This window comes from Rhincodon typus, chromosome 32, assembly GCF_021869965.1.
Source record: "Rhincodon typus isolate 14 chromosome 32, sRhiTyp1.1, whole genome shotgun sequence".
In the NCBI taxonomy this organism is placed as follows: domain Eukaryota; kingdom Metazoa; phylum Chordata; class Chondrichthyes; order Orectolobiformes; family Rhincodontidae; genus Rhincodon; species Rhincodon typus.
In genome coordinates, this window is record NC_063363.1 from 5,207,400 (window position 1) to 5,233,022 (window position 25,623).

Genomic DNA, 25,623 nt, shown 5'->3' on the forward strand with positions numbered 1-25,623 from the left:
GAACATTTCCTAGAAACTGACTGAGGAATGACAGCGGCAGAACTGGACGAGATCATTTGCCGATGGGCAATAACCTGAATGAAAACAGGAAGGAGAAAGCAGAATTTCACAAACGCAAAGCAGTTAAATTGGAAACTTGCCAACATTTTAAGAAATAGTTCTCAAAGAACATAGTGACTAAATCGTGATCAAATCAGTCAATAAATTAGCTATTGATCCAAATATCCAAAAAACATCCTCTGCAGTTGTATGGAAACATGGACAAAAGTACAGGGATTTTGTTTAAACAGATCAACTTTTAGCAAAACACTGCAGCTTCCCATCTCATTTTAATAGAATAAAATTGGAATAAATATGAATTATCATAATTGTGCCCTAGACATATGAACATAGCTATTGTGCATTTGTCTGTCCTTTAAGCTCTAGAGCTCAAGACTAAGTGAATATTCTGTTGCTATTCTGATACATTACTATCTAATTAAATACTGTTCAAAGAACATTATATGAACAATATTTGATTCTCAGGAATAAGGTAATTACTGCATGTATGTTGCATGAACACCATATACACACACACATAAATGCAAAGCTTCAAAGACAAAACAGTTAGTCAGAAAAGTGGAGATTGACATTTTCATGAGTGACATTTTCATGAGTAACATTTTTGGACAGGCTGAAACTCTTTTCAATTACGTGGTATCGCGGGAATCTTGTAGGAACTGACATGGCCCTTCAAAAGGAGCACAAAACCAAAACGAAACTTTTTTTTTAATTAATAAATTAAGCAAGTTGTAACCTCCATGGAGGCAAATATTAACTTCTGCACACTAACTTATCAGATTCAAAATTAAATACCATTTATACAAACTTATACAATTTCACCTTTCTCCCCCTCCACAGTGCAGAGAAGAATACTGCTGTAGAGTATGTATTGAATAAATATTAAAATCCATACAAATCATCCCATTCATCTTCAGAACAGAAATAAATTTTCATCCAAATCGGTTTTCAAAATGGAACCATCATACGGATGCACGGTAATATTTGCAAAATGATATGGCTGTGACAACCTTTTGTGCAACCAATTTTATTTGATATCCCACTCCTCTGAGAAAATTTTACTATCTCCCTCCTGATTTAATCCCTGGCTTCGACAGGCCACCTTCACAGGATTGGTAACATTGAAGCCAATGTGCTGCTTCCCTCAGTAAAAGTCATTTCTCTACCAGTCATCCAGTAGTTTCACATTTTTCTCATGTTATCCTTAAAAGGTTTGCTTACAGGCATCCAAGGCTGGTTACACAACCAGGAATCAAAAATATCATAGAACACAGAACATTACAGCGTAATACAGGCCCTTCGGCCCTCGATGTTGCGCCGACCTGTGAAACCAATCTGAAGCCCATCTAACCTAAATTATTCCATTATCATCCATATGTTTATCCAATGACCATTTAAATGCCCTTAAAGTTGGCGAGTCTACTATTTTTGCAGGCAGGGCATTCCACGCCCTTACTACTCTCTGAATAAAGAACCTACCTCTGACATCTGTCCTATATCTATCACCCCTCAATTTAAAGCTATGTCCCCTCGTGCTAGCCATCACCATCCGAGGAAAAAGGCTCCCACTGTCCACCCTATCTAATCCTCTGATCATCTTGTATGTCTCTATTAAGTCACCTCTTAACCTTCTTCTCTCTAACGAAAACAGCCTCAAGTCCCTCAGCCTTTCCTCATAAGACCTTCCCTCCATACCAGGCAACATCCTGGTAAATCTCCTCTGCACCCTTTCCAATGCTTCCACATCCTTCCTATAATGCGGTGACCAGAACTGTACGCAATACTCCAAGTGCGGCCGCACCAGAGTTTTGTACAGCTGCAACATGACCTCATGGCTCCGAAACTCAATCCCTCTACCAATAAAACCTAACATACTGTACGCCTTCTTAACAACGCTATCAACCTGGGTGGCAACTTTCAGTGATCTATGCACATGGACACCGAGATCTTTCAGCTCATCCACACTACCAAGAATCTTACCATTAGCCCAGTACTCTGTATTCCTGTTACTCCTTCCAAAGTGAATCACCTCACACTTTTCCGCATTAAACTCCATTTGCCACCTCTCAGCCCAGCCCTGCAGCTTATCTATGTCCCTCTGTAACCTGCAACATCCTTCCGCACTATCCACAACTCCACCGACTTTGGTGTCATCCGCAAATTTACTAACCCATCCTTCTACGCCCTCATCCAGGTCATTTATAAAAATGACAAACAGCAGTGGCCCCAAAACAGATCCTTGAGGTACACCACTAGTAACTGAACTCCAGGATGAACATTTCCCATCAACCACCACCCTCTGTCTTCTACTTTGCAATCCAATTTCAACATTAACATCAACAAGGTGTGATCTGCACATGTACCAGATGCCATTTTATGCTTTACACAATCCTCTTTGGAGTTTCGAACCAACTATTCACAACTATATTTTCGAATCATCTTCATCCAGCCACTCTTTATTGTGAAAATAGAGTATCACTTTTTTTTTGGAAACCGTTTTGGGGAAGGATTCTCTTTTGAATAGGATCATTAGTTAAGCTCTGGCCCTTTAGCCATACAAGACAACTGTGAACCTGTTCCTTTCATGTTCAGTTATCTTCACTAACATAGTTTTCTCCACGACTGTGCTCACCTTTTAACAGTCTGGCATGTCAAAATTCTTGGCAGTCCCATCCAAATTCCTGATATATGTCTATCTGTGTCAATTCTTTGGTCAAAGTCTGTTTATAAACTGATGAAATGAGAGATAAGCTTGTCATTGAGTTCTATTGGGAGTTCCTGTGAAATCTTGGACTCTCTATCTCAGTGCAAAGTTGTTTCTTTTCATAAACCTGGTACACTTCCAAAGTTGGCTTTGAAATTTGCAATGCCAAATTTTCTTGCTTGTTTCCAAGGGAATATTCAGACAAATCCATAAACAGAATCTGTTCTGGCGATTTTCACTGACATATTTTGCAATTTTGTCTTCCAACTGCAGCAACATGCTAGCATTTCCTCAGGACATTTATTCTTAGGCATCTGCCTAAGCTGTAAAGAAAGCTTGTTCCTACCTCTAATGTTCTTCTCCAATATCTTGAATTCTCCAGCTTCTGCAAAATTATTTGCCTGTGCTGTAAATGTCAAGACTTCACAAGTTTGAACTGGGCTGTGTACCCTCCATTTCTTCTAGATATCATGTTGTCACATTAGATAGCAGGATTGGCAGGAATGCAGCATGCAACTCTGAAGTAATAGCCATAACATGTGTTGACATGTACAGACACAGGACTAATTCTTAAATAGTGTGCTATTACAAACATGTAAAATAGGAGCACATTTAGCCCCTGAACCCTGTTCTGCACTCAGTAAGGTCATGCAATTTGTTCATGTTTCAAATTCCACATTTCCATCTACCTGGAAACAGTTGGGCAAGGGAATCAATCTACCACTGCCCTAAAAATATAATTTCTACAATTTTTAATCAAACAAGGTGCCACAGAGGGAGTTTAACTTCAGCAGAAACAGGTGGCAAGTACAAAGAGTTTGGGTTTTTTGGCTAAAAGTCAGGCTTTGATCTACACACAAATCATGTGAAAATTGTATTGTATTTGGTAAAAATTCAGGGTTTGGCTTTTACAGGAAATCAGCCATTACTTGAGTATGTATGATAAGTACATTAAACATGTGTGCTTGAATTAAGCGTTTATTCTGATGACACTAGAAGCACAAGGTTCATCAACAGACTGATTTTTTGTTAACAACCTATAATATTTTGCATTTACCTCTCAACTGTAACCAGTGCTTCACAGGAACTAATAAGGTCAACCAGAAGGGGCCTAATCCACTATTCAGCCACCAAAATATATTTTTTTGGCAGTGTGGAACATGTATGCTTTGCTGACATCTGTATCTGTACTTTTAACCACACTCATTCTCCTAAATTTTTGTTAGGTGCAGCCAAATGGGTTGTGACAACATCCACCTGCAGCGTGTCTTTAAACACTTAAACCTAGCAGAGGAAGCATCCCAAGGTACATTTCAATGGGAGAAAACTTACACCCAAAGGGAGGAACACACACCAAGCTGGGTTAAGAATAATTAGGGGAAATAACTGAAAATTTGATCAGTGTGCACTAAGGAAGTTTCAAAAAGGTGGAGACTGAAGTGAATACATCATAAGCCTCAAGTAAGAAGTTCCAGAGAGTACAGCTGAGGCGCCTAAGAACTTTCACTAAAAATGAATGAAGGCCAGAGGGAGGTGACTATACAAGTATGCTACCACAGCAAAGTACTCCAGATGCTGGAAATCTAAACTAAAGGCAGAAAATGCTTGTTAACAGATTTCTGAGGAGAGCGAACATGACATTACGACCAAGGCTAAAGAAGTGCATTCTCACGAGTCCTAGGGAACCACTAGTCACAACATAAAATGAAAGAAAAGTACTTTTTCCAGTCACGAAGATGATTAATTAAATCCTTCATCTACATCAGGGTTTAAAACAAAAAGGTATATCAACCAGGCTTCTTAATAAACACAATTAAGTATTATTATTGAGAAGGTTTTATTCTGAAAAAGGCACAGGAAATGTTTAACATAGAATCAGTAATTTGGAGCATAAATGTTTATTCTTCTAGGTATCCTCAAAATACATGGAAAAAACACACACACACTCTTTTCAGGGAAAATTTCTCTGCTCAGACGGAGTTGCTGAGAACACTTTTGCCAATAAGTTATTCTAGAAGGTAAATGGAGAAGTGTGGGACATTTTGGAATCTATTAATCGTAAATTTTGCTATGGGTGGTTAAGATACTGGGCACTCACCGTTTTCTGCTTGCTATTTCAAGGAAACACAATCTTGAGATGTTCTTCCAAAAACCCTTTCAAAGAACAAAAAAGGTCTCAACCTGAACTCAACAACAGGGTTTTCCTTTCACAAATGGGAGTAATCAGCTGGGCAGCTTAATATAAGTGAACTTTTCTCCAATTCAGCTTGTTCTCAGTTAGCCTCTCTCCAATTCTGTTTGTTTTTAGGCCTCCTTCCAAATGAACCAGCTCTCCAAACTGTCATTGTATAAAATAGCTTTGGTATACTGCACAGCAAGCAGTTATCCTAGTCATGTGACTTAAAGGAAGCCTTGTTTAAAAACACTCCAACGTCCACAGTGACCTTCCAATGACCTTTTTCAAGAAATCACACCAGATATTTTCACAAAACTTGTAATAAATTCATTTTCCGCAATACTTTAAAACTTAAGTTCTCCAAGTTGATGATGCTGTGGCTTTAAGGTGGTTATTTTGTCCTGCTTTTTTTTAAAAAAGAAAGAGATATTGGAGGACAGGTGCCAGGCAGTTTATGAGAAAATAAACGACTTGTGAAGCCTTGGGTGTTTTCTTTTAAAGCTGGGACAATAAAAGCACCATGAATGGGTTTGGTCAAGCTCCCATCCACAGAACAGGCAGCAGCTGCTGTTTGGGAGTTGAAGGAAGTAGAAGCTAATTTTCCCTCTTGATTACAGTTGGGGGCTGCTGGATTGCATGTGAGACAAAATCTGTTTTCTGAATTTGCCTTTTGCCAAAGGTATGTTTAGGGAATGTTACTGTATTGGAACAGTTATAGAGTCAGTCAGAGATATACAGCACAGACAACACACTTCGGTCCAACTCGCCCACGCTGACCAGATAACCTAAATAAACCTAGTCCCATTTGCCAGCATTTGGCCAATATCCCTCTAAACCCTTCCTATTCATATACCTATCCAGATGCATTTTTAAATGCTGTAATTGTACCAGCCTCCATCACTTCCTCTGGCAGCTCGTTCCATACACGCACCACCCTCTGTGTGAAAAAGTTGCCCCTTGGGTCTCTTAAATCTTTCCCCTCTCACCTTAACTTTGTTTTTGTCCCTTCTTCACTACCCTGTCTACGTGTGACTCCACTTTCAATGAACCATGAACCTGCATTCCAAGATCTTTACTCAGCAACACTGCCCTGGACCTTACCATTAACTGTATAAGTCCTGCCCTGATTTGCCTTTCCAAAATGCAGCATCTCGCATTTATCAAAATTAAACTCCAACTGCCACTCCTCAGCCCTTTGGCCCATCTGAACATGATCTTGTTGTATTCTGAGCTAACCTTCTTTGCTGTCCACTACACCTCCAATTTTGGTGTCATGTGCAAAATTACTAACCATACTGCTTACGTTCACATTCAAATCGTTTATATAAACGACAAAAAGCAATGGATTCAGCACCGATCCTTGTGGCACACCACTGATGACAGGCCTCCAGTCTGAAAGGCAACGCTCCAACACCGTCCTCTGTCTTCTATCTGTGAGCCGGTTCGGTTCCCAACTGGCTAGTTCTCCCTGCATTCCTTGAGATCTAACTCTGCTAACCGGTCTACCGTGAAGAACCTTGTCGAACGCCTTACTGAAGTCCGTGTAGGTCACATCCACCGCTGTGCCCTCCAAACCTCTTGTTACTTCTTAAAAAAAAAACTCAGCCGAGTTCGTGGGGCATGATTTCCCATGCACAATGCCATGGTGACTAACTCTAATCAGTCCTTGCTTTTCCAAATACATGTAAATCTTATCTCTCGAGATTCCCTCCAACAACTTGCCCACCACTGATGTCAGGCTCACTGGTCTACGGTTCCCTGGCTTTTCCTTACCACCTTTCTTAAATAGTGGCACCACGTTAGCCAACCTCCAGTCTTCCTGAACCTCACCTGTGGCTATCAATGATACAAATATTTCAGCAAGGGGCCCAGCAATCACTTCCCTAGCTTCCCACAGAATTCTAGCGTACACCTGAACAGGTCCTGGGGATTTATACACCTTTATGCATTTTAAGATATCCAGCACCACCTCCTCTGTAACATGGACATTTTTCAAGATGTCGCTACTTATTTCCTCATGTTCTCTATCTTCCACATCCTTCTCCACGGTAAACACTGATGCAAAACACTCATTTAGTATCTCCCCCATCTCCTGCAGTTCCACACATGGGTGGCCCAGCTAATCTTTAAGGGGCCCTCTTCTCTCCCTAGTCACCACCTTGTCCCTAATGTATTTGTAGAATCCCTTTGGATTCTCCTTAACCATATTTGCCAAAGCTAATGACATGTCTCCTTTTTGCCCTCCTGACTTCCCTCTTAGTATACTCCTATTACTTTCATACTCTTCTGGGGGATTACTCGATTTCTGCTGCCTATACCTGACATGTGCTTCAGTCTTATTCTTGACCAAAGCGTCAATTTCACTGGTCATCCAGCCTTCCCTACACCTACCAGGAACATATTGTCTCTGGACTCTCTACTCATTTTTGAAGGCTTCCCATTTTTCAGCAGTACCTTTACCTGTGAACATCCACCCACAATCAACATTTGAAAGCTCTTGCCTAATACTATCAAGTTACTGTATCTATCATTCTGTTAAGTTTTCCAATAGAGTTAAGTTATTCCACGTTTTTCCTTCTTTTGTTGTATTTTAACTATAATGTTTGAATAAACTGTTTTGTTTAATATTGAGTAGTCTGACCAATCAAATTGCATCTGGGACACAGCACCTGACATTTACCTCTAAAATAAGAAAGTGTTCAGGTCGAGGCTACCTTCTCGACATATTTTGATGGGGTGTGGTCTGGTGCATAGCACAAGCAATATTAAACATAAAACATCTTTATACTAATGATAAAAGATCACAGGTCTGAAATGCTAAATTTCTTGCTCCTCAAATGCTGCCTGACCCAAGTATTTTCAGGGGCTTCTGTTTCATGTGCAGCTATCACACTGCAAGGAATGAGGGCACATGGCATGGATGTTATCCTTCTCATTTTCGTCATGTATTTTGGCGGAGTGCACCTACCTCAACATTTTTTGCACCTCCACAACAGAATGTGGGAACTTGCCTTTGGGGAGAATAAAATTAAACTCTCCATGAGAGCATATTTGGGCCCCAATTTAGTTCAAACACATTTTATTAACTTTTCTATTGCTAATGTAATCATTACCAAGCAGCTGAGTTCTACCAAAGCAGTCTGTGCCAACAAGCTGTAGTTTACAACAGAGGAGGCAGCAATCTGATTGACTATTCTGTAAATGTGAGAAAAATCCAAAACCAATCCCTTGTTCAGCATTCTCCCACAACGATGTAACTTTCCCCAAAAAATCACATTGGTGTCTCAGTGTGTGACAAGGCTTTCCCAGCATTCTACCTAAATCAATTGCTCAGAATCTCCTCTTTTTCTTTTAGTGACAATTTTATATAAAGAACATTTGCCACAGACTCTTCAGCCAGAATTAGTCTGTACATCGTCATCTTATCGAAACTTTCCTAATTTTATAAACAAATTCCATTAACTCCACTCAGACTTCTCTGTTCCAATGTAATTCAAACATCTCAAGTCTCTCCTCATAAACAATAGCCCAATCTGATGAATCAAACCTGTCTGTTCTCTATTGCCTTAATGGTTCTTCTGATAACAGGAAACTCAAAACTGCATACTGGGCATTAAACTCTCAATTTCAGAGTAAAGTTAAGCTTCCAAGTCACAACAGGGGAAGACTTCAGAGTCTGCAGGCATTGAAGAGAATGCCATGGACTACTTGTAATTTGTGCAACAGGCAATTTTCAGAGCTTTTAATGTTGTTAATTGATGTATAGGGTATTGCTTGAACCTAATATGAAGTAGTCATGGCTACCTAACAACAACAATATTACTGCTATTCCTGCAGTTCAGAGAAAAGAAAAAAGAAAAATTCCAAATTATTTCAAATTATCAAATGAGGAAATTTACTGGCTTTCCTTAAAAGAATGTACGCATGATGGTTTGAAGATTATGAAAGAAATTAAATCCTAAGACAAATTTACTGCTCAACGTAAAGAACCAAACACTACCAGCTACGAAGTAAAAACTGGAACTTGATAAGTAAGACCAAGTAAAATACTTTTGACTTGAAGGATAGCTGAGTTCAGGGGAGATAGTGGCATAGTGGTAAAGTCACTGCATTTGTAGAACCCCAGCTCTGTGGACATGGTTTCAAATCACACTAAAGCAGATAATGAAATCTGAATTCGTCAAAAATCTGGAAGAAAAGTCTCATCTAATGGTGACCACGTAACCACTGTTGATTGTCATAAAAACCCACTTCATTCACTAATGTCCTTTAAGGAAGAAAATCTACCATCCTTACCTGGTCTGGCCTACATGTGACTGCAAACCCACAGCAATGTGGTTGACCCTATGGGTCCTGTCATCCACGTCCTGTCAATGAATGAAAAAAATACTGCAGCATCATCCACTGGGGAGGAACCAGTAAACCAGTGTAAACTGCATCAAGAGAATTGATACATTTTCAAAGAACAGGTCAACGAAGATGGCTGGAGCACAGTCACGTTGGATTCGTCTGTTAATGAAGAAATGGGGACCTACTGATTTCAACCTGTTCCTTAAATTCCCTACGAGGTATCTTCAAAAAGTAATATTTTTACTTCTGAAGTTTATAAGCATGTAAATGACAGAAAAGACTGAAATGAATAATGTGAACAATAGTTTGCATTTACATAGTGCCCTTTAGATGTGCGAGCACTTCAACTTCAAAAACGTCTTAAACAAAACTAAATCAAAAAATTACCTGTGATCTTGTTGGATCAGTTATTTTTAATGACTTGCTCTTCTCTATTTTGCAGAGCTGTGCTTTGGCCCTTCTCAGCAGGTTTGCAACTCGCTTATCAGTTGTTGGCATTTTGTCTGCTTGTGCAAGCATGCTACTAATAGCAGGTGCAGGATGTTTTAGAGTACCAGACGACAGCATCGCAGTAATGGAGGAATGTTGAGAAGGCGTGTCTTTATTGCCTATGGAAGCAGCTGCAGTGTTTTCAGTATCACCTATCACAGGGCCTACCTCTTCAGATCCAAGCCTGCCTTTCTTCGAATTCTTACTCCTCACATCTGACAGGTTTGCGGCTGGGCTATCACCCATTGCTGCTACACTTTTATCATTTGATATCAACTTTTTGGCTCTCCCTGAAACTTTCTTCATGGAAGATGAAGCAGCTGCATCCTCTGTAGCTCTGTCTTCATCCACCGCCCTGGGAAAAAGAAACAAAGGTGCAGCACTCTGAACCTCTGTTCCCTTACTCTGAGACTTTTTTTCTTTGTCTTTCCTTGTTTCACGTTTATTTTCCTTTTCTTTGTCTCGATCTCTGTCTTTCTCAGACCCTCTCTCATTGTCTTTCTCTTTGGATAAATCTTCAGTTAGTTTGTCTTTGTTTTTCCCTTTGTCCTTTTGGACGCTCGGTGCTAGTGATGGAAACAGCGGAGATGTTGGACTGGCAGAGTCCACAGAGAAGCTGTCCCCTGGAGTGCTGGTCTGTCTAGCTCCCAACTTTGATCTACCATCTTTATCCTTTACTGTTCCCTCAGTATGCACCAAAGTACCAAGAGGGGGAGTTAAGGCACCAGTTAGGATGGAGCTTACAGGAGATGAAGAGGCTACGGATGTCTGTGGAGTGACTGGCGACAAATCTGTGGAAATTAATCGCCCACTTCTGGTTCTCATGGAGTGCGAGGGAGATTTTGGATCAGTGCGACTTGGGATATGCATCTCTTTCTTCTTCCTTTTGGAAGAATGTCCTTTAGCCGACGCAGAAACAGAAGATCGACCCACAGCATGCGACGACACAGTAACAGACTCAAATATCCTGGAGTGAGCTTCACTCGGAGTGAATCGTGGGGCACGAAGTAGAGGACTTCTCTTATGAGTATCAAACCTAGAGGCAGGGTGAAGCTGTGAGAAAAAGCGTGGGGGTGGGGTGTTGGAGGACGCATGGAATCTGGACGGCAAGCCAACATCTTCAGGAGTCAAAGGTGACGTTATGAAGTTATCAAATATCGGCTTACGGATGAGTCCTTCTTTGGCATACTTTGCTGAGGAGAAGTACTGATGCGATTCTGGCCTCAGGTTTTTGAGCGATGTCCACTTAAACGTTGGCTCTCTCAAGATAGATTTCCGCTTCTCCGGCAGTGTGGTTGGTGGAATAAATGGTATTGTTGGAGGCATTAACCAGGGAGAGTGATCAGACATATTTGAAGATTGTTGCAATGGAGGGGGAGGAGAAAGCAAGGGTGGTGGCGGAGATGATGATGTTGGTTGCGGTGACGAAGTTGGCAATTTCTTGCTTGCTGTATTGCCTCTTTCCGGCATTGAGAATCGATGACCCTTTTTATCCATACCACCCGATTCACTCGACTGCGTAGTATTTAAGCAACTGTGCAAGTCTGTGGACTGGTTTGCTTCAGGAAGAGCCTGCAGTTCATCAGATGCCTGTGAATCAGTGGAGGTGACACTGGGGCTGCTTGACCTTGAAGAATCAGAGGACATTTGTGAAGAATGCTGTGAAACAGCACTAGACTTCTCACTAGACCCACAAGATATTGTGCTGAACCGACCAGCTGGAGTTGACTCTAGGCGTGGTACCTTGACAGGAGGAACGTAACTGTCATCTTCAATGAACCTTTTTGGAGTCTTAATTATCCTCGAAGAAATGGCACTGATTACTGGCATGATAAACTGACGAATATTTTTCAGCTGAGGTGAAGCCATCCGTTTCTGCGCTCCTTTTTTGGCTCTCTGCAGTAACTGTTTTGCAATGGCTGCATCTGTCCTTTTTGTGACAGGTACAACTCTGACTGGTTTAGTTATTCTGCGGGGCCTCTGTTTGACATCAGTTTTTACCTCCTTGGTCACCGACTGCTTTGGTGTTGATGTGACATCTTTCTCCTTACGAAATTTCTTTTGTTTCTTGGGTTGTGGAGGAACAAGTAGTTTTGGAACGGTCTTCAATCGCTCTGAGGATGGTGGCCTCCCTCTTCTCCGCTCAATCTTCCCCCCATTACTATTTATCTGTAGTTTAGCTTTCTTTAATTTGGACTGCAAAGGGGACAGTTTGACTGCCCTGAGCTTCTTGATTTTTGTAGCCTGCTGCAGTAACACAGACGGTTTCTTTTTAACTTTCTTTTCTTTTTCAGTTTTTTGCTTTTCTGCTTTCCCATTTGTTGTCACTTTCTTGTCATGCGAAAGATGAAGTTTGGGATTGCTCAGCACTGGAGGCCGACCTCTCCTCCTGTCCCCAGTGCTTAGCTCTTGCTTCTTCTCCTTCTCATCAGGCTTTAATTCAGGCTTGTTTGGAGGGGACAATGCAGAGGATGAATCAGATAGCACATCCGAGCTTTGAGAAGAAAATGTCCTTTGTCTTCCTCGAAGCTTCCTTTGAGGTGATTCAACTGAATGACAAAGAGAAACACTGAGGTTAGAAATCTTGAAAAAATTTTTAACTACAATATTAAGTTCAAGGTAAATTACTACATCCATGTTAATCACAGAGGCATCAAATGAAAACAAAACAAAATATATAGCAGTTTTATTAAGGATATAATACCAACAAATTTTATTTTTCTCTCTTCCCCCCCACCAAAAGAGACCTACTGCCTTTTTTTTTTAAAAGACAGGTAGCATAGAAGCTTAGATACCTACTGATACAATCAACTCCGGTCGAGTGGGCATTCCGACTACAGGGGGACACGAAATAGGGATGAAGAATGCAATCTTTAAAAATAATTAATGGAAAAGCTATATACATCACAAAACATTAAAAGGCAGACATGTGGTTAAACATAGGCAATTTCAATAATGTGTTGAAAGGACTGGAAATATGCTCAAGTCACTCTGACAAACAGAAACAGGTATCAAGCTCAACTTAAGGCATCAAATGCAACTATCAGTGCAGCGATTAGTGGGAATGAGGACTAAAGACAATCATAATGCCAAGTGATAAAGGATTTTGCTGTTGCTATGTAGAAGTCAGAGGTGGAAAAGGACAGGATCAGGATGGGCACAATGATGTTCCAGGTGGATGCTGGTGCTCAGGCACAGGCTCCACAGTTACAATGCAGAATCCACTTCCTGATGCCTGCTCCTTTTAGATTAACATCCAGGTTAAAGTGTACTTTTAAACTACCTTTTTGGTGGTAGCCTTTAAACACCCTGTTAGGCTGTACATGGACCATGCTTTCCCGAACAATGCCAGTGCCAGCCACTCAGAACAACCCAACACTTCAAAGGCGGCCTCAGTTGACAAACCCCTGAACTGAAATTGCAAGCCCCTCAATGTCTGTTTTAGCCACAAGGACACCTGTTTTGTTCCAACAGGTGATAGACAGGGATCTTCTGGCTCAGTGTGCATGCATTTCCTGCCTCCTATATCAGGGACTTTCAGACACTGTGCAATCAAATTTCCAGGCCCAAATATTTTGATTTTCAACTGTGCCAAGATCTGGAGTTGTTTTCCAGAGCTGAGAAGAGTTGATGGGAGTATTCAAAATAATGAACAGTGTTGTTAGAGTAAATCAGAAACTATTTTCAATGGTAACTGGTAATCAGAGGATACAGATGGAATGTAACTGGCAAAAGAACCTAATATGTCACACATAGGAAATGTCAAGACACAAGCAAGGATCTTAAATTCACTGAATCAGATAACAGGAAGGCCAATACAGATCAACATGAATCAAAGAGAAAAGTAAATGGGATTTAGAGCACAGCAAGATGTAAATGGTTGCATTTTCTACAAGTTACAATTTATCCAGGAGTGAAGGATGAATGGCCAATAGGGCAGAGAAATCAATAGCTGATGTGACAAAACCACAAATGAGCTAACTTTGTAAGCATGTGTTTCAACAGCAATGGGGAGCTGATGGTGGTAGTGTAAGACGGCAATGTTTTACCTGGTAGGGGTAGGAGGCAGATATCACAGCACTGGTGCTTCTAATGTTCGCCTGGAAGGAATTGTGACTAATTCACTACTTGATGCTTCAAAGCCGCCTAATGGCGCAAACATTATCATGGGATCAAGAGTGATGGAGAAGTAGTTTGTTTTAATTCTTTCACAGGATCCAGGCATCATGAATTAGGCTAATACTTATTGCTCATTCCCAAGTGCCCTTGTGCAAACGGTGGTGAGCTGTCTTCCTAGCTCATAGGGCTACACATACAACCCAGTGTTATTAGGAAGGAATTACAGGAATTTGACCCAGTGACAGCGAAGAAATTGCGATAAAGTTTCAAGTTAGGATGGTGTGCAGCTTGGAGCAAAATGTGAAATTGGTGATACTCCCACGCATCCACTGAACTCATCTTTCTAGATGGTAGAGTTTGCAGTTCAGAAGGTGTTACTAAAGGAGCTTTGGCGAATTACTGCAATGTACTTGCAGTACTGGGCTGCTGCTGAGCATCAGTGGTGGAATCAGCAAATATTTAAGGTTGCAGATGGGATACCACAAAAGGGATTACTCTGCCTTGGAGGGAGTTTAAGCTGCATAAAAACTCATCAGGCTGAATAGCTTACTGCTGCTCCTATGTTTTACAGTCTTCTCCAGGCAAGTGAAGCGTTCAATCACAGTCCTGATCTGTCCCTTATGGGCAGGCATTAGAAAGTCAACAGTTGAGTTACTGTTGCAGAATTATAAAGTCATAGAGTTGCACAGCACGGAGACAGACCCTTCAGTCCAACTTGTCCATACTGACCTGGTATCCTAAATTGATTTAGTTCCAGTTGCCAGCATTTGCCCATATTCAAATACACATCCAGATGCCTTTTAAATGTTGTAATTGTACCAGCCTCCCCCACTTCTCTGGCAGCTCATTCCATACTCGCACCACCCTCTACGTGAAAATGTTGCCCCTTAGGTCTCTTTTAAATCTTTCCCCTCTCACCTTAAACCTATGCCCTCTAGTTTTGGACTCCCCTACCCTGGGGAAAAGACCTTGGCTATTTACCCTAACCATGATTCTACCCTTTATGATTTTATAAAGGTCTATTAATGTCACCCCTCAGTCTCCAAGGCTCCAGGGATTATAGCCCCAGCTTATTCAGCCTCTCCTTATAGGTCAAACCCTCCAATCCCAACAACATCCTTACATATTTTTTCTGCACCCTTTCAAGTTTAACAACATCTTTCCTCCAGCAGGGAGACTAGGATTTAACGCAGTATTCAAAAATAGGCCTAACCTATGTCCTGTACAGCCACAACATGACATTGCGACTCCTATACTCAATGCACTAACCAATAAAGGCAGGTGTATCTTCTTCACTACCCTGTCTATCTGTGATTCTACTTTCAGGGAATAATGAACCTGCACCTCAAGGTCTCCTTATTCGGCCACACTCCTCAGGACCTTACCATTAAGTGTATCAGTCCTGCCCTGACTTATCTTACCAAAATGCAACACCTCACACGTATCTAAATTAAACTTCATTTGTCACTCCTCAGCCCTTCACCCATCTGATCAAGATCCCGACGCACTCTGGAGATAATCTTCTTCACTGTCCATTCCGCCACCAATTTTGGTGTCATCTGCAGATTTACTAACCGTACCTCCTATATTCACATTCAAATCATTTACATAAATGACAAAAAGCAGTGGAGCCAGCAACTACCCTTGTGGCACACCATTTGTCAGAGGCCTCCAGGCCAAAAAACAACCCTCCACCATCCTCTGTCTCCTACCTTCTAGCCAATTTTGGATGCAAACAGCTAGCTCTCACTGGATACCAAGTGATCTAACCTTATTTACCAGTCTACCATTGTTGAATGCTTGCTGGAATCCACACAGACAACATCCACCACTCTGCCTTCCTCAATCTTCTTTGTCACTTCTTCAAAAAACTCAAATCAAGTCAAGTCAGTGAGACACGATTTCTCATGAACAGAGCCACGGTGACTATCCCAAATACATCCAAATTCTGTCCCTCAGAATGCACTCCAACAACTTAGCCATCACTAAAGTCAGGCTCACCAGTCCCTAGTTCCTTGACTTTTCTTTGCCACCTTTCTAAAGTAATGGCACCACATTAGCCATCCTCCCTAGACTTAGGAATCTGACCTGTTCTTGTCGTCTCAGTTACTTATATGGCTGGCCCAGTTCAGTTTCTGGTCAACGATCTAATGTTGACAGAGGATATTCAGTGATGGCAATGTAATTGAATGTCAAGCAGAGACCACTAAATTCTCTCTTGTTGGAGATGGCCACTGTCTGGCACATTACTGCCTGGCACTTGTGTGGCATGTTACTTGCCACTTATCACCCTAAGCTTGAACAGCGTCCAGGCCTTACTGCACACAGTTTTTGTAATTCACTCGTGAGACATGGGCACGGCCATCCGGCCCTAGTTGCCTTTGAGAAGGTTGAGGTGATCTGCCTTTATGAACCACTGCAGCATGACCCACAACGCCATTAGGGAGGGAATTCCAAGATTTTGACCCAGCGACAGTGAAAGAACAACGATATATTTCCAAGTCAGGATGCTGAGTAACATGGAGGGAACGTTGCAGGTGACGGTGTTCCCACATATCTGCTGCCCTTGTTCTTCTAGATGGAAGTGGTTGTTGGTTTGGAAGATGCTAGTGATTTTTGATGAATTTCCACAGTGCATCTTGTAGATAGTAGCAGCAGTGTGTGCTGAGAATCAGTGGAAGAGGGAATGGATGTTTTTGGATGTGGTGCCAATCAAGCAGGCTGCATTGGCTTGGATGGTGTTAAACTTGAGTGTTGCTGGAGCTGCACTCATCCAGGCAAGAAGGGAGTATCCCATCACACTCCTGACTTGAGCCTTGTAGATGGTGAACAAGCTTTGTGAAGTCAAGAAGTGAGTTACTCACTGCAGTATCCCTAGCCTCTGACTTGCTCTTGTAGCCACTGTGTTTATGTGACATGTCCTGTTGAGTTTCTGGTCAATGGTAACCCCAAAGAATGTTGGTAATGGGCAATTCAGTGATACTAACACCACTGAATGTCACGGGCAGTGATTAGATTGTCTTTTACTGGAGATGGTCATTACCTGACATTTGTGTGGTGTGAATGTCACTTGCTATTTGTCAGCCCAAGCCTGGATATTGTTCAGATCTTGTGTATTTGAACACGGACTGCTTCAGTATCTGAGGACTCACGAATGTTGTCGAACGCCACTATCATCCGCGAATGTCCCCACTTCTGATCTTATGATAGAGGGGAAGTCATTGATGAAGCAGCTTGGGGCAGCACAGTGGCACAGTGGTTAGCACTGCTGCCTCACAGCACCAGGGACCCGGGTTCAATTCCACCCTTGGGCGACTGTGTGGAGTATGCACATTCTCCCCGTGTCTGTGTGGGTTTCCTCCCACAGTCCAAAGATGTGCGGGGTAGGTGGACTGGCCATGCTAAATTGCCGTGTTTAGGGACGTGTAGGTTAGGTGGGTTATAGGGGGATGGGTTTGGGTGGGTGCTCTGAGGGTCGATGTGGACTTGTTGGGCCAAAGGGCCTGTTTCCACACTGTTGGGATTCTATGATCTAAAATGACTGAGCCTAGGATTATACCCTGAAGAATTCCTGCAGTGACAGCCTGGAGCTGAGGTATCGGACCTCAAATAACCACAACCATCTTCCTATGTTCCAAGTATGACTCCAACCAGCAGGAGAGTTTGCCCCCAATGTTCACTGATTCACTCAATCACTTAGTCAAATACAGCGTTAACGTCAAGGGCTGTCACTCTCACCTCACGTCCAGAATCCAACAGTTTTGCTCATGTTTGAACCACGACTGTCACAAGATCAGGAGCTGAGTGGCCCTGCTGGAACCCAAACAGAGCACGGACCACTTGAGTATCTGACGAGTCATGACAGACATTCAAATTGTGCAATCATAAGTATCCCCACTTCTGAACTTACAATGGAGAGAAGGTCATATGTGAAGCAGCTGAAGACCTTGCGTAGGACACTGTCCTGGGGAATTCTTGCAGTGATGCCCTCGGATTGAGGCAACTGATCTTCAACAACCACAACCAACTTCCCTTATACTAGGTTTGACTCTAACCAGCAGAGGGTTCTCTTGTTGCCACTGTGCTGCTCAGCTTACATTATAACCTTTCATAATCTTTTCAAGCCTTAATTTTAAAGGGGAAGAAATCGTAGTTTTCCCTCAGACTAGAATCGTGACTTTTTACATTCTCTCATACATCCGCTTAACTAGCTGAATTTTTTTTTCTGCTCAGATTTCCAGCATCTTTAATATTTTACTTTATGTCCTGAACCTACTTAGCTCTCATGAAAATATTTGAGATGTTAATTCTTGCTTCATTACTATGAAAATTCACACTGGTGCAGAATTGCCAAACCTTAAGGATCCAAAAAAAATTATCAAAAAAACTCAATCCAGTACAAACATAAAACAGAAAATGCTGGAAATACCCATCGGGTTTGGCACAGCGCGTGAAGAGAAAAATGGACTTAAAAAGGCAGTCAACCTTAACATTTACAATTTGTGGCCAGTTAAAGGAAGGTGAGAAAAGACTGTCTCTTCAGGCCTCATTAAAGTCCTTGTTTTGCTCCTAGTCTGTGTCTAACCAAAATCGGCACTTCCCTCAGCATGATTTGACAACTGCTTCCTCGTAGGAACTGGTCATTTTCCCACTGTCTCAAATCAGAAAACTTCAGAGTGCTGCTCACCAGATTAGAGTAATATAGCATAACATATAGCAGCGACAACAGCCTAACCAAATGTTTTTGTGACATGTTAAATTGGCCCCAAGAAATTATTTTATAATAACTTACGAACAACAATATTTTCCAAATGTCTGATGGCGAAGAGTCTAGCAGCGTTTGAAAACTGCCGACAAATTCTCAAGCTTCTATGTTATTTTAATAAACTTTTTTGAATTCCTAAAGGAGAAATCCTTGCTATCCAGTGGTTGAAATATCGAAATGAGTTGGAATAATACATAATTCCATTACAGCAGACCTTAAAAGCTATTTTTCCTCTATTATGAGCCAGAGATTTGAGTAACATCTGACCCAAAGATCAAAATGTTAAAAACAGAATATGAGCTCCACCAATGCCCGATTAAATGCTATTTCCCAGTGAAGTATTAAATCATGCCAACTGGAAGGCAGCAATTAGGGCATAAACAGGATGCAGAGTTGGTTGAAATTAAGCTCCTGATTGGTACCTAAATACATCTACTGAAAAGGATGCACATGTGGAAAACAGATGATGACAGAGTCAGCTTTGATGCACAGTGTGGTCCAACATCTACTATCCAGCTTACACAAGTCAACTGTGTGGTATGAATGAAATTCTCCACCTCTAAAATGACACCCAGTGAGTGCCAGGACCTATGATACATGGAGAACAGGAAAGAGTTGGGAAGACTTAAGAATTGTAGTGTGAGCTCTAAAAATTGGACTGTTTATCATGAAATCCAACTTAAAACTTAAGCAAAATTCAATACTGGCACCTGCCAAAAACTGAAGGCTGTCCAATGAACCAAAAAGGTGAATAAACAGCTCATGAAGATCTGTAAAGACCTTAAATGGAAGTGCTGTTTTGTATGAATGAGAAATTGGATCTTACGGAGAACAGGCATTGACTTGCTAAAGTGGTTTGAAATGTGGGTTTGGAGAAGAATGAAAAGAATCAGTTGGACAGAGAAAGTAACAAATAAAGAAGCGTTGTAAAGAATAAATGAACAAAGAAACCTGCTAAATGTAATTAAAAACAGACAAAATCTCAGTAGGTACATCCCAAGAGTCTCACAGCACGGAAACAGACCTTTCAGTCCAATCCGTCTGCGCTGATCAGACATCCCAATCCAATCTAGTCCCATTTGCCAGCATTTGGCCCATATCCCTCTAAACCCTTCCTATTCATATACCAATCCAGGAGCCTTTTAAATGCTGTAATTGTACCTGCCTTTACCGCTTTCTCCTCTCACCTTAAACCTATGCCCTCTAGCTTTGGATTCCCCCCACCCTTGGCTATTCACCCTATCCATTGCCCCTTGTGATAGTATAAACCTCTAAGGTCACCCCACAGCTTCCAATGCTCCAGGGATGAAAGCCCCAGCCTATTCAGCCTCTCCCTATAGTGCAAACGTTCCAGTCCACAACAGGACATCCCATCTCCTACACTCAATGCACTGACCAATGAAGGCAAGCACGCCAAACGCATTCTTCATCACCGTTTACCTGCGACTCCACTTTCAAGGAACAATGCACTTGCACCCCTAGGTGTCTCTGTTCAACAAGACTCCCCAGGGCCCTACCATTAACCGCAGAAACAGATTTGTAACAGACATTATAGAGAAAAGATTTCAGAAAAAGTATAGCGAAGAAAGAGAATATCAATGCTTAATTACTTGAAAATTGAAGAGTATTACTGGGAAATAAAAGAATGGGTCAGGATACAGACATGGAAGAAATGCTATGAGGTAAGAACATGCCTTTGGGCGGGGAAGGGAGGGTGTTGGAAGGAGGAGGAGGAGGGGTATGGTGATTTTGGAGTGCATATATACCAACACAAAAACGGCAACATTTACCTCTCTGGGGTCTGGAATGGCATCTTGTAGGGCTTCGTACACTGTTGTCATCTGAGCAGAAACCCAAAAACTGTTCATCCTGAAAGACAAATATAATCAAAATATGAAATTAAGAAAATACATTTGACAGTGCAGAAAGAGGTCATTCAGTCCATCATGTCTGTAGTGCTAGCTCTCCAAATGAACATCACTCATTCTCCTTCCTTTCTTCATATCCTTGCATATTTAAATAGAAATAATCATCCAATGTCCCCTGAGTGCCTCAATGGAACCTGTATCCATCAACAGCTCCCAGCCAGTGCATTCCAAAGCTTGTATGAAAATGTTTTTTCCTCAACTTACATTTGTTTCTTTTGCAAATCACTTTAAACCTATGCCCTCTCATTATTTATCCTTTTAGGAGCAGACTCAGGAGCAGCAAGGGCTGTTTTGATTTTAGATGACCGGGTAGGAGAACACTACCCATTTCAGCGCAGAAAAGGCTACTTTATTTAATTAAGACAAATGAGTTGCATTAGGATGCCAAACAAACATTCCACTTCAATTCTTGCAATTGGCCAAGGCAGCCACTATTTACTAAATTTTACTATGTAGAGAACTACGCTTTTATGTTGCTTTTCGATCTTCAGGACAACTCAAGTTAGAGGCTGGACCCAGAGCCGAAATGTCAGCTTTCCTGCTCCTCTGATGCTGCCTGGCCTGCTGTGTTCATCCAGCTCTACACCTTGTTATCTCAGACTCCAGCATCGGCAGTTCCTACTATCTCAAGTTAGAGTCAATGACTTTTCAAGAAGGATAGTAGACATAAATCAGGCAATTACAGACCAGTGAGTCTCACGAGTGGTAGAGAAATTTTTGGAAAAAAAGTCTGAAGGACAGCATTAATCTCCACTTGCGAGAAGCAAGGTTTGATCAGGAACAGTCAGCATGACTTTGCCAGAGGGAGGTCATGACAAACAAATTGATTTCATTTTTAAGAGGTGGTGACTAGGTGTGGAGATTAGGGTAGTACAGACGATGTAGTTTATTTGGATTTAAGCAAAGCCTTTGACAAGGTCCCACATAGGAGAAAAGAAGACAAAACCATTTTTTGATTATACGTTTTTAATCAAGCTCTGTCTCGATTAAAACTTTAAAAATATAAAAACGTAGGTACTAAGTTAGCCTGGAGCAGTGTTTTTAGAGCAGTAAGACTGTGCTATTTTCTGGGTCTATAGATTGTTAAGGTGCAAAAATGGCCTTCAGTAGAGTGATGTGCTGTTCCTATCAGATGTGGGAGATCAGGCAGAGTTTCCAATGTTACTGATGATATGTCTGCAGAAATGTGCTGGTTTGCAAATCCTATCAGAATATGTGGATCAGTTGGAGTGGCAGCTAGAAGCAACGAGGAATTTACAGGAGCTAGGTGTGATGGATAGCAGTTGCAGGAAGCGAAATGAACTGAAGATGCAGTCAGGTAGATAGGTTACCTGCGGGAAGGGTAGGATAGGGAGACAGGTCGTGCAGGAATCTCCTGTGGCTATCCCCATCTCAAACAAGTATGCTATTCTGGAAAACGTAGGGGATGATGGACTCTCAGGGGATGTGGCACTGACAGCCAAGCTTCTGAGACTGGCTCTAACGTTATGCAGGGTATGTCAGGTTTCAAGTGATCGATTGTGATAGGGGACTCTCGAGTCAGAGGCATGGACAGACATTTTTGCAGCCAACAGCAAGACATTAGAATGGTGTGTCACCTCCCTGGTGCCAGGATCAAGGGTATCTGGGAGAGGGTGCAGAATATTCTCAAAGGGGAAAGGGACAAACAGGAGGCCGCTGTACACATTGGAAGAGAAAAGGATGGAATTCTGAGGACAGAATATAGGAAGTTAGGAATTTAAGGAGGAGGTTCTTGAGGATTATTCTTGGTGCCACAAGTGAGGGTAGGAATAGGATAATAGAGCAGATGAATGCATGGCTGAGGAGCTGGTGCAAAGAAGGATTCACATTTTTGGGCCATTGGAGTCTCTTCTGGGGTAGAAGTGGCCTGTATAAGAAGGATGGATTGCACCTGAATTGGAAGGGGACTAATATACTGGCGGGGAGATTTACTAGAGCTGCTTGGGAGGATTTAAACCAGTAAGGGGTTGAGGGTGGGAGGGGGTCTCGGAGATAGTGAGGGAAGAGATCAGTCTGAGACTGGTACAGTTGGCAAAAGAAGCTAGTTAGGATAGACAGGAACAAGGTGGAGAATAAGGTAAGAGTAATAAATTAAACTGCATTGATTTCAATGCTGAGGCCCAACAGGTAAAGCAGATGAACTTAGGGCATGGCTGGGAACATAGCCCTGGGATATCACAGCAATTACGAAAATGTGGCTCAAGGACAGACAGGACTGGCAGCTTAATGTTGCGGGTGTAGATGCTATAGGAAGGATTGAAAGAGGGGCAAGAGAGGAGTGGGATTGGTGTTTTTCATGAGGCATTAAATTACAGCTACACTTAGGGACGCTATTTCTGGGAATACATCCAGGGAAGTTAGTTGGTTGCAACTGAGAAATAAGAAAGGGATGATCACCTTATTAGGATTGTACTATTGACCCCAACCCCCACCCACCACCGATTGAGAAACAAATTTGTAAGGGGATATCAGTTATCTGTAAGAACAATAGAGTAGTTGTGGTCGGGATTTTAACTTTCTAAACACAGACTGGGAGAGCCACAGAGTTAAGGACATGAATGGAGAGAAATTTGTTAAGTCTGTACAAGAAAATTTTCTGATTTAGTATGTGGACGTACCTACTAGGAAAGGAGCAAAACTTGACCTACTCTTGGGAAATAAGGCAGGGCAAGTGATTGACAGGCCAGTGGGGGGAGCACTTTGGGGACAGGGACCATAATTCCATCAGTTTTAAAATGCTGATGGAAAAGGATAGACCAGATCTAAAAGTTAAAGGTTTAAACTGGAGGAAGGACAATTTTGACAACATTAGCCAAGAACTTTCAAAAGTTGATTGGGGACAGATGTTTGAAGGTAAAGGGTTACAGGAAAATGGGAAGCCTTCAGAGAGTCCAGAGACAGTACGTTACTGTTAGGGTAAAAGGGCAAGGCTGGTAGGTGTAGGGAAGGCTGGACAACCAGTGAAATTGACGCTTTGGTCAAGAATAAGAAGGAAGCACATCACGTATAGGCAGCAGAAATCAAGTAATTGCCCAGAAGAGTATAAAAGTAGGAGAAGTATATTAAGAGGGAAGTCAGGAGGCAAAAAGGGGACATGACATAGCCTTGGCAAATATGGTTAAAGAGAATCCAAAGGGATTCATTACATTAAGGACAAGGGTGGTAACTAGGAAGAGAACAGGGTCCCTTAAAGATTAGTTGAGCCACCCATGTGTGGAACTGCAGGAGATGGGGGCGATACTAAATGAGTGTTTTGCATCAGTGTTTACCGTGGAGAAGGATGTGGAAGATAGAGAACATGAGGAAATAAGTAGCGACATCTTGAAAAATGTCCATATTACAGAGGTGGTGGTGCTGGATGTCTTAAAATGCATAAAAATGCATAAAGATATCTCAATCCCCAGGACCTGTTCAGGTGTACGCTAGAATTCTGTGGGAAGCGATTGCTGGGCCCCTTGCTGAGATATTTGTATCAATGATAGCCACAGGTGAGGTTCTGGAAGACTGGACGTTGGCCAACTTAAGAAAGGTGGTAAGGAAAAGCCAGAGAACCACAGACCAGTGAGCCTGACATCAGTGGTGGGCAAGTTGTTGGAGGAAATCCCAAGAAATAGGATTTACATGTATTTGGAAAAGCAAGGAATGATTAGAGTTAGTCACCATGGCATTGTGCGTGGGAAATCATGTCCCATGAACTTGACTGAGTTTTTTGAAGTAGTAACAAAAAGGATTGATGAGGGTATAGCGGTGGACATGACCTACATGGACTTCAGTAAGGCATTCAACAAGGATCTTCACAGTAGACTGGTTAGCAAGGTTTGACCTCATGGAATGCAGGGAGAACTAGCAGTTGCAAACAGAACCGGCTCAAAGGTAGAAGACAGAGGGTGGTGTTGGGAGTGTTGCCTTTCAGACTGGAGGCCTGTCATCAGTGGCTTGCCACAAGGATCGGTGCTGGATCCACTGCTTTCTGTCATTTATATAAATGATTTGAATGTGAACATAGGCGGTATGGTTAGTAAATTTGCAGATGACAAAATTGGAGGTGTAGTGGACAGCAATGGAGGGTACCTCAGAATACGACAAGATCTTGAAATGCGAGGTGCTGCATTTTGGGAAGGCAAATCAGGGCAGGACTTACGCACTTAATGGTAAGGTCCCGTGCACTGTTGCTGAACAAAGATCTTGGAGTACAGGTTCATGGTTTATTGAAACTTGAGATGCAGGTAGATAGGATAGAGAAGGTGGCATCTGGTATGCTTGCTGTTATTGGTCAGTACATTGAGTATAGGAGTTGGGAGGTCATATTGCGGCTGTACAGGACATTGATTAGGCCACTATTGGAATACTGCGTTCAATTCTGGTCTCCCTGCTGTAGGAAGGATTTTGTGAAACTTGAGGGTTCAGAAAAGATTTACAAAGATGTTGCCAGGGTTGGAGGATTTGAGCAATTGGGAGAGGCTGAATAGGCTGGGGCTATTTTTCCTGAAGCATCAGAGGCTGAGGAGTGACCTTGGAGGTTTATAAAATCACGAGGAGAATGGATCAGGTAAATAAACAAGATCTTTTCCCCAGGGTGTGGGAGTCCAAAACTAGAGGGCATAGGTTTACGGTGAGAGGGGCAAGATTTAAAACAGACCTCAGGGGCAACTTTTTCACACAGAGGGTGGTGCATGAGTGGAATGAGCTGCCGCAGGAAGTCGAGGCGGCTCGTACGATTACAACATTAAAAGGCATCTGGATGGGTATATGAATAGGAAAGATTCAAAGAGATATGGGCCAAACGCTGATAAATGGGACTAGGTTTATTTAGGATATCTCATCGGCATGGACGAGTTGGAGCATAGGGTCTGTTTCTGTGCTGTACATCTCTATGACTATGTGAAATCCAGGGTAATTTGGCAAGTTGGATACAAAATTGGCTTTGTGGCAGGAGACCAAGGATAATGGCAGAAGACTGCTTGTGGGACTGGAAGCTGGTGTCCACAGGAATCAGTGCCGGGTCTCTTAT

General features: G+C 42.1%; 1 protein-coding gene across 1 annotated transcript in view; it reads right to left on the reverse strand.

The window, feature by feature from the left end:
• The window catches only part of kmt2a (lysine (K)-specific methyltransferase 2A), a 74,272-nt gene that overhangs the window by 47,871 nt on the left and 778 nt on the right, over positions 1-25,623 (reverse strand). The window contains exons 2-3 of the mRNA XM_048615355.1: positions 20,454-20,532; positions 9,678-12,328 (exon numbers count right to left, since the gene is read on the reverse strand). Of these exons, the coding sequence (XP_048471312.1) occupies positions 9,678-12,328; positions 20,454-20,532 (2,730 nt within the window). The remainder of the gene's footprint in view (positions 1-9,677; positions 12,329-20,453; positions 20,533-25,623) is intronic.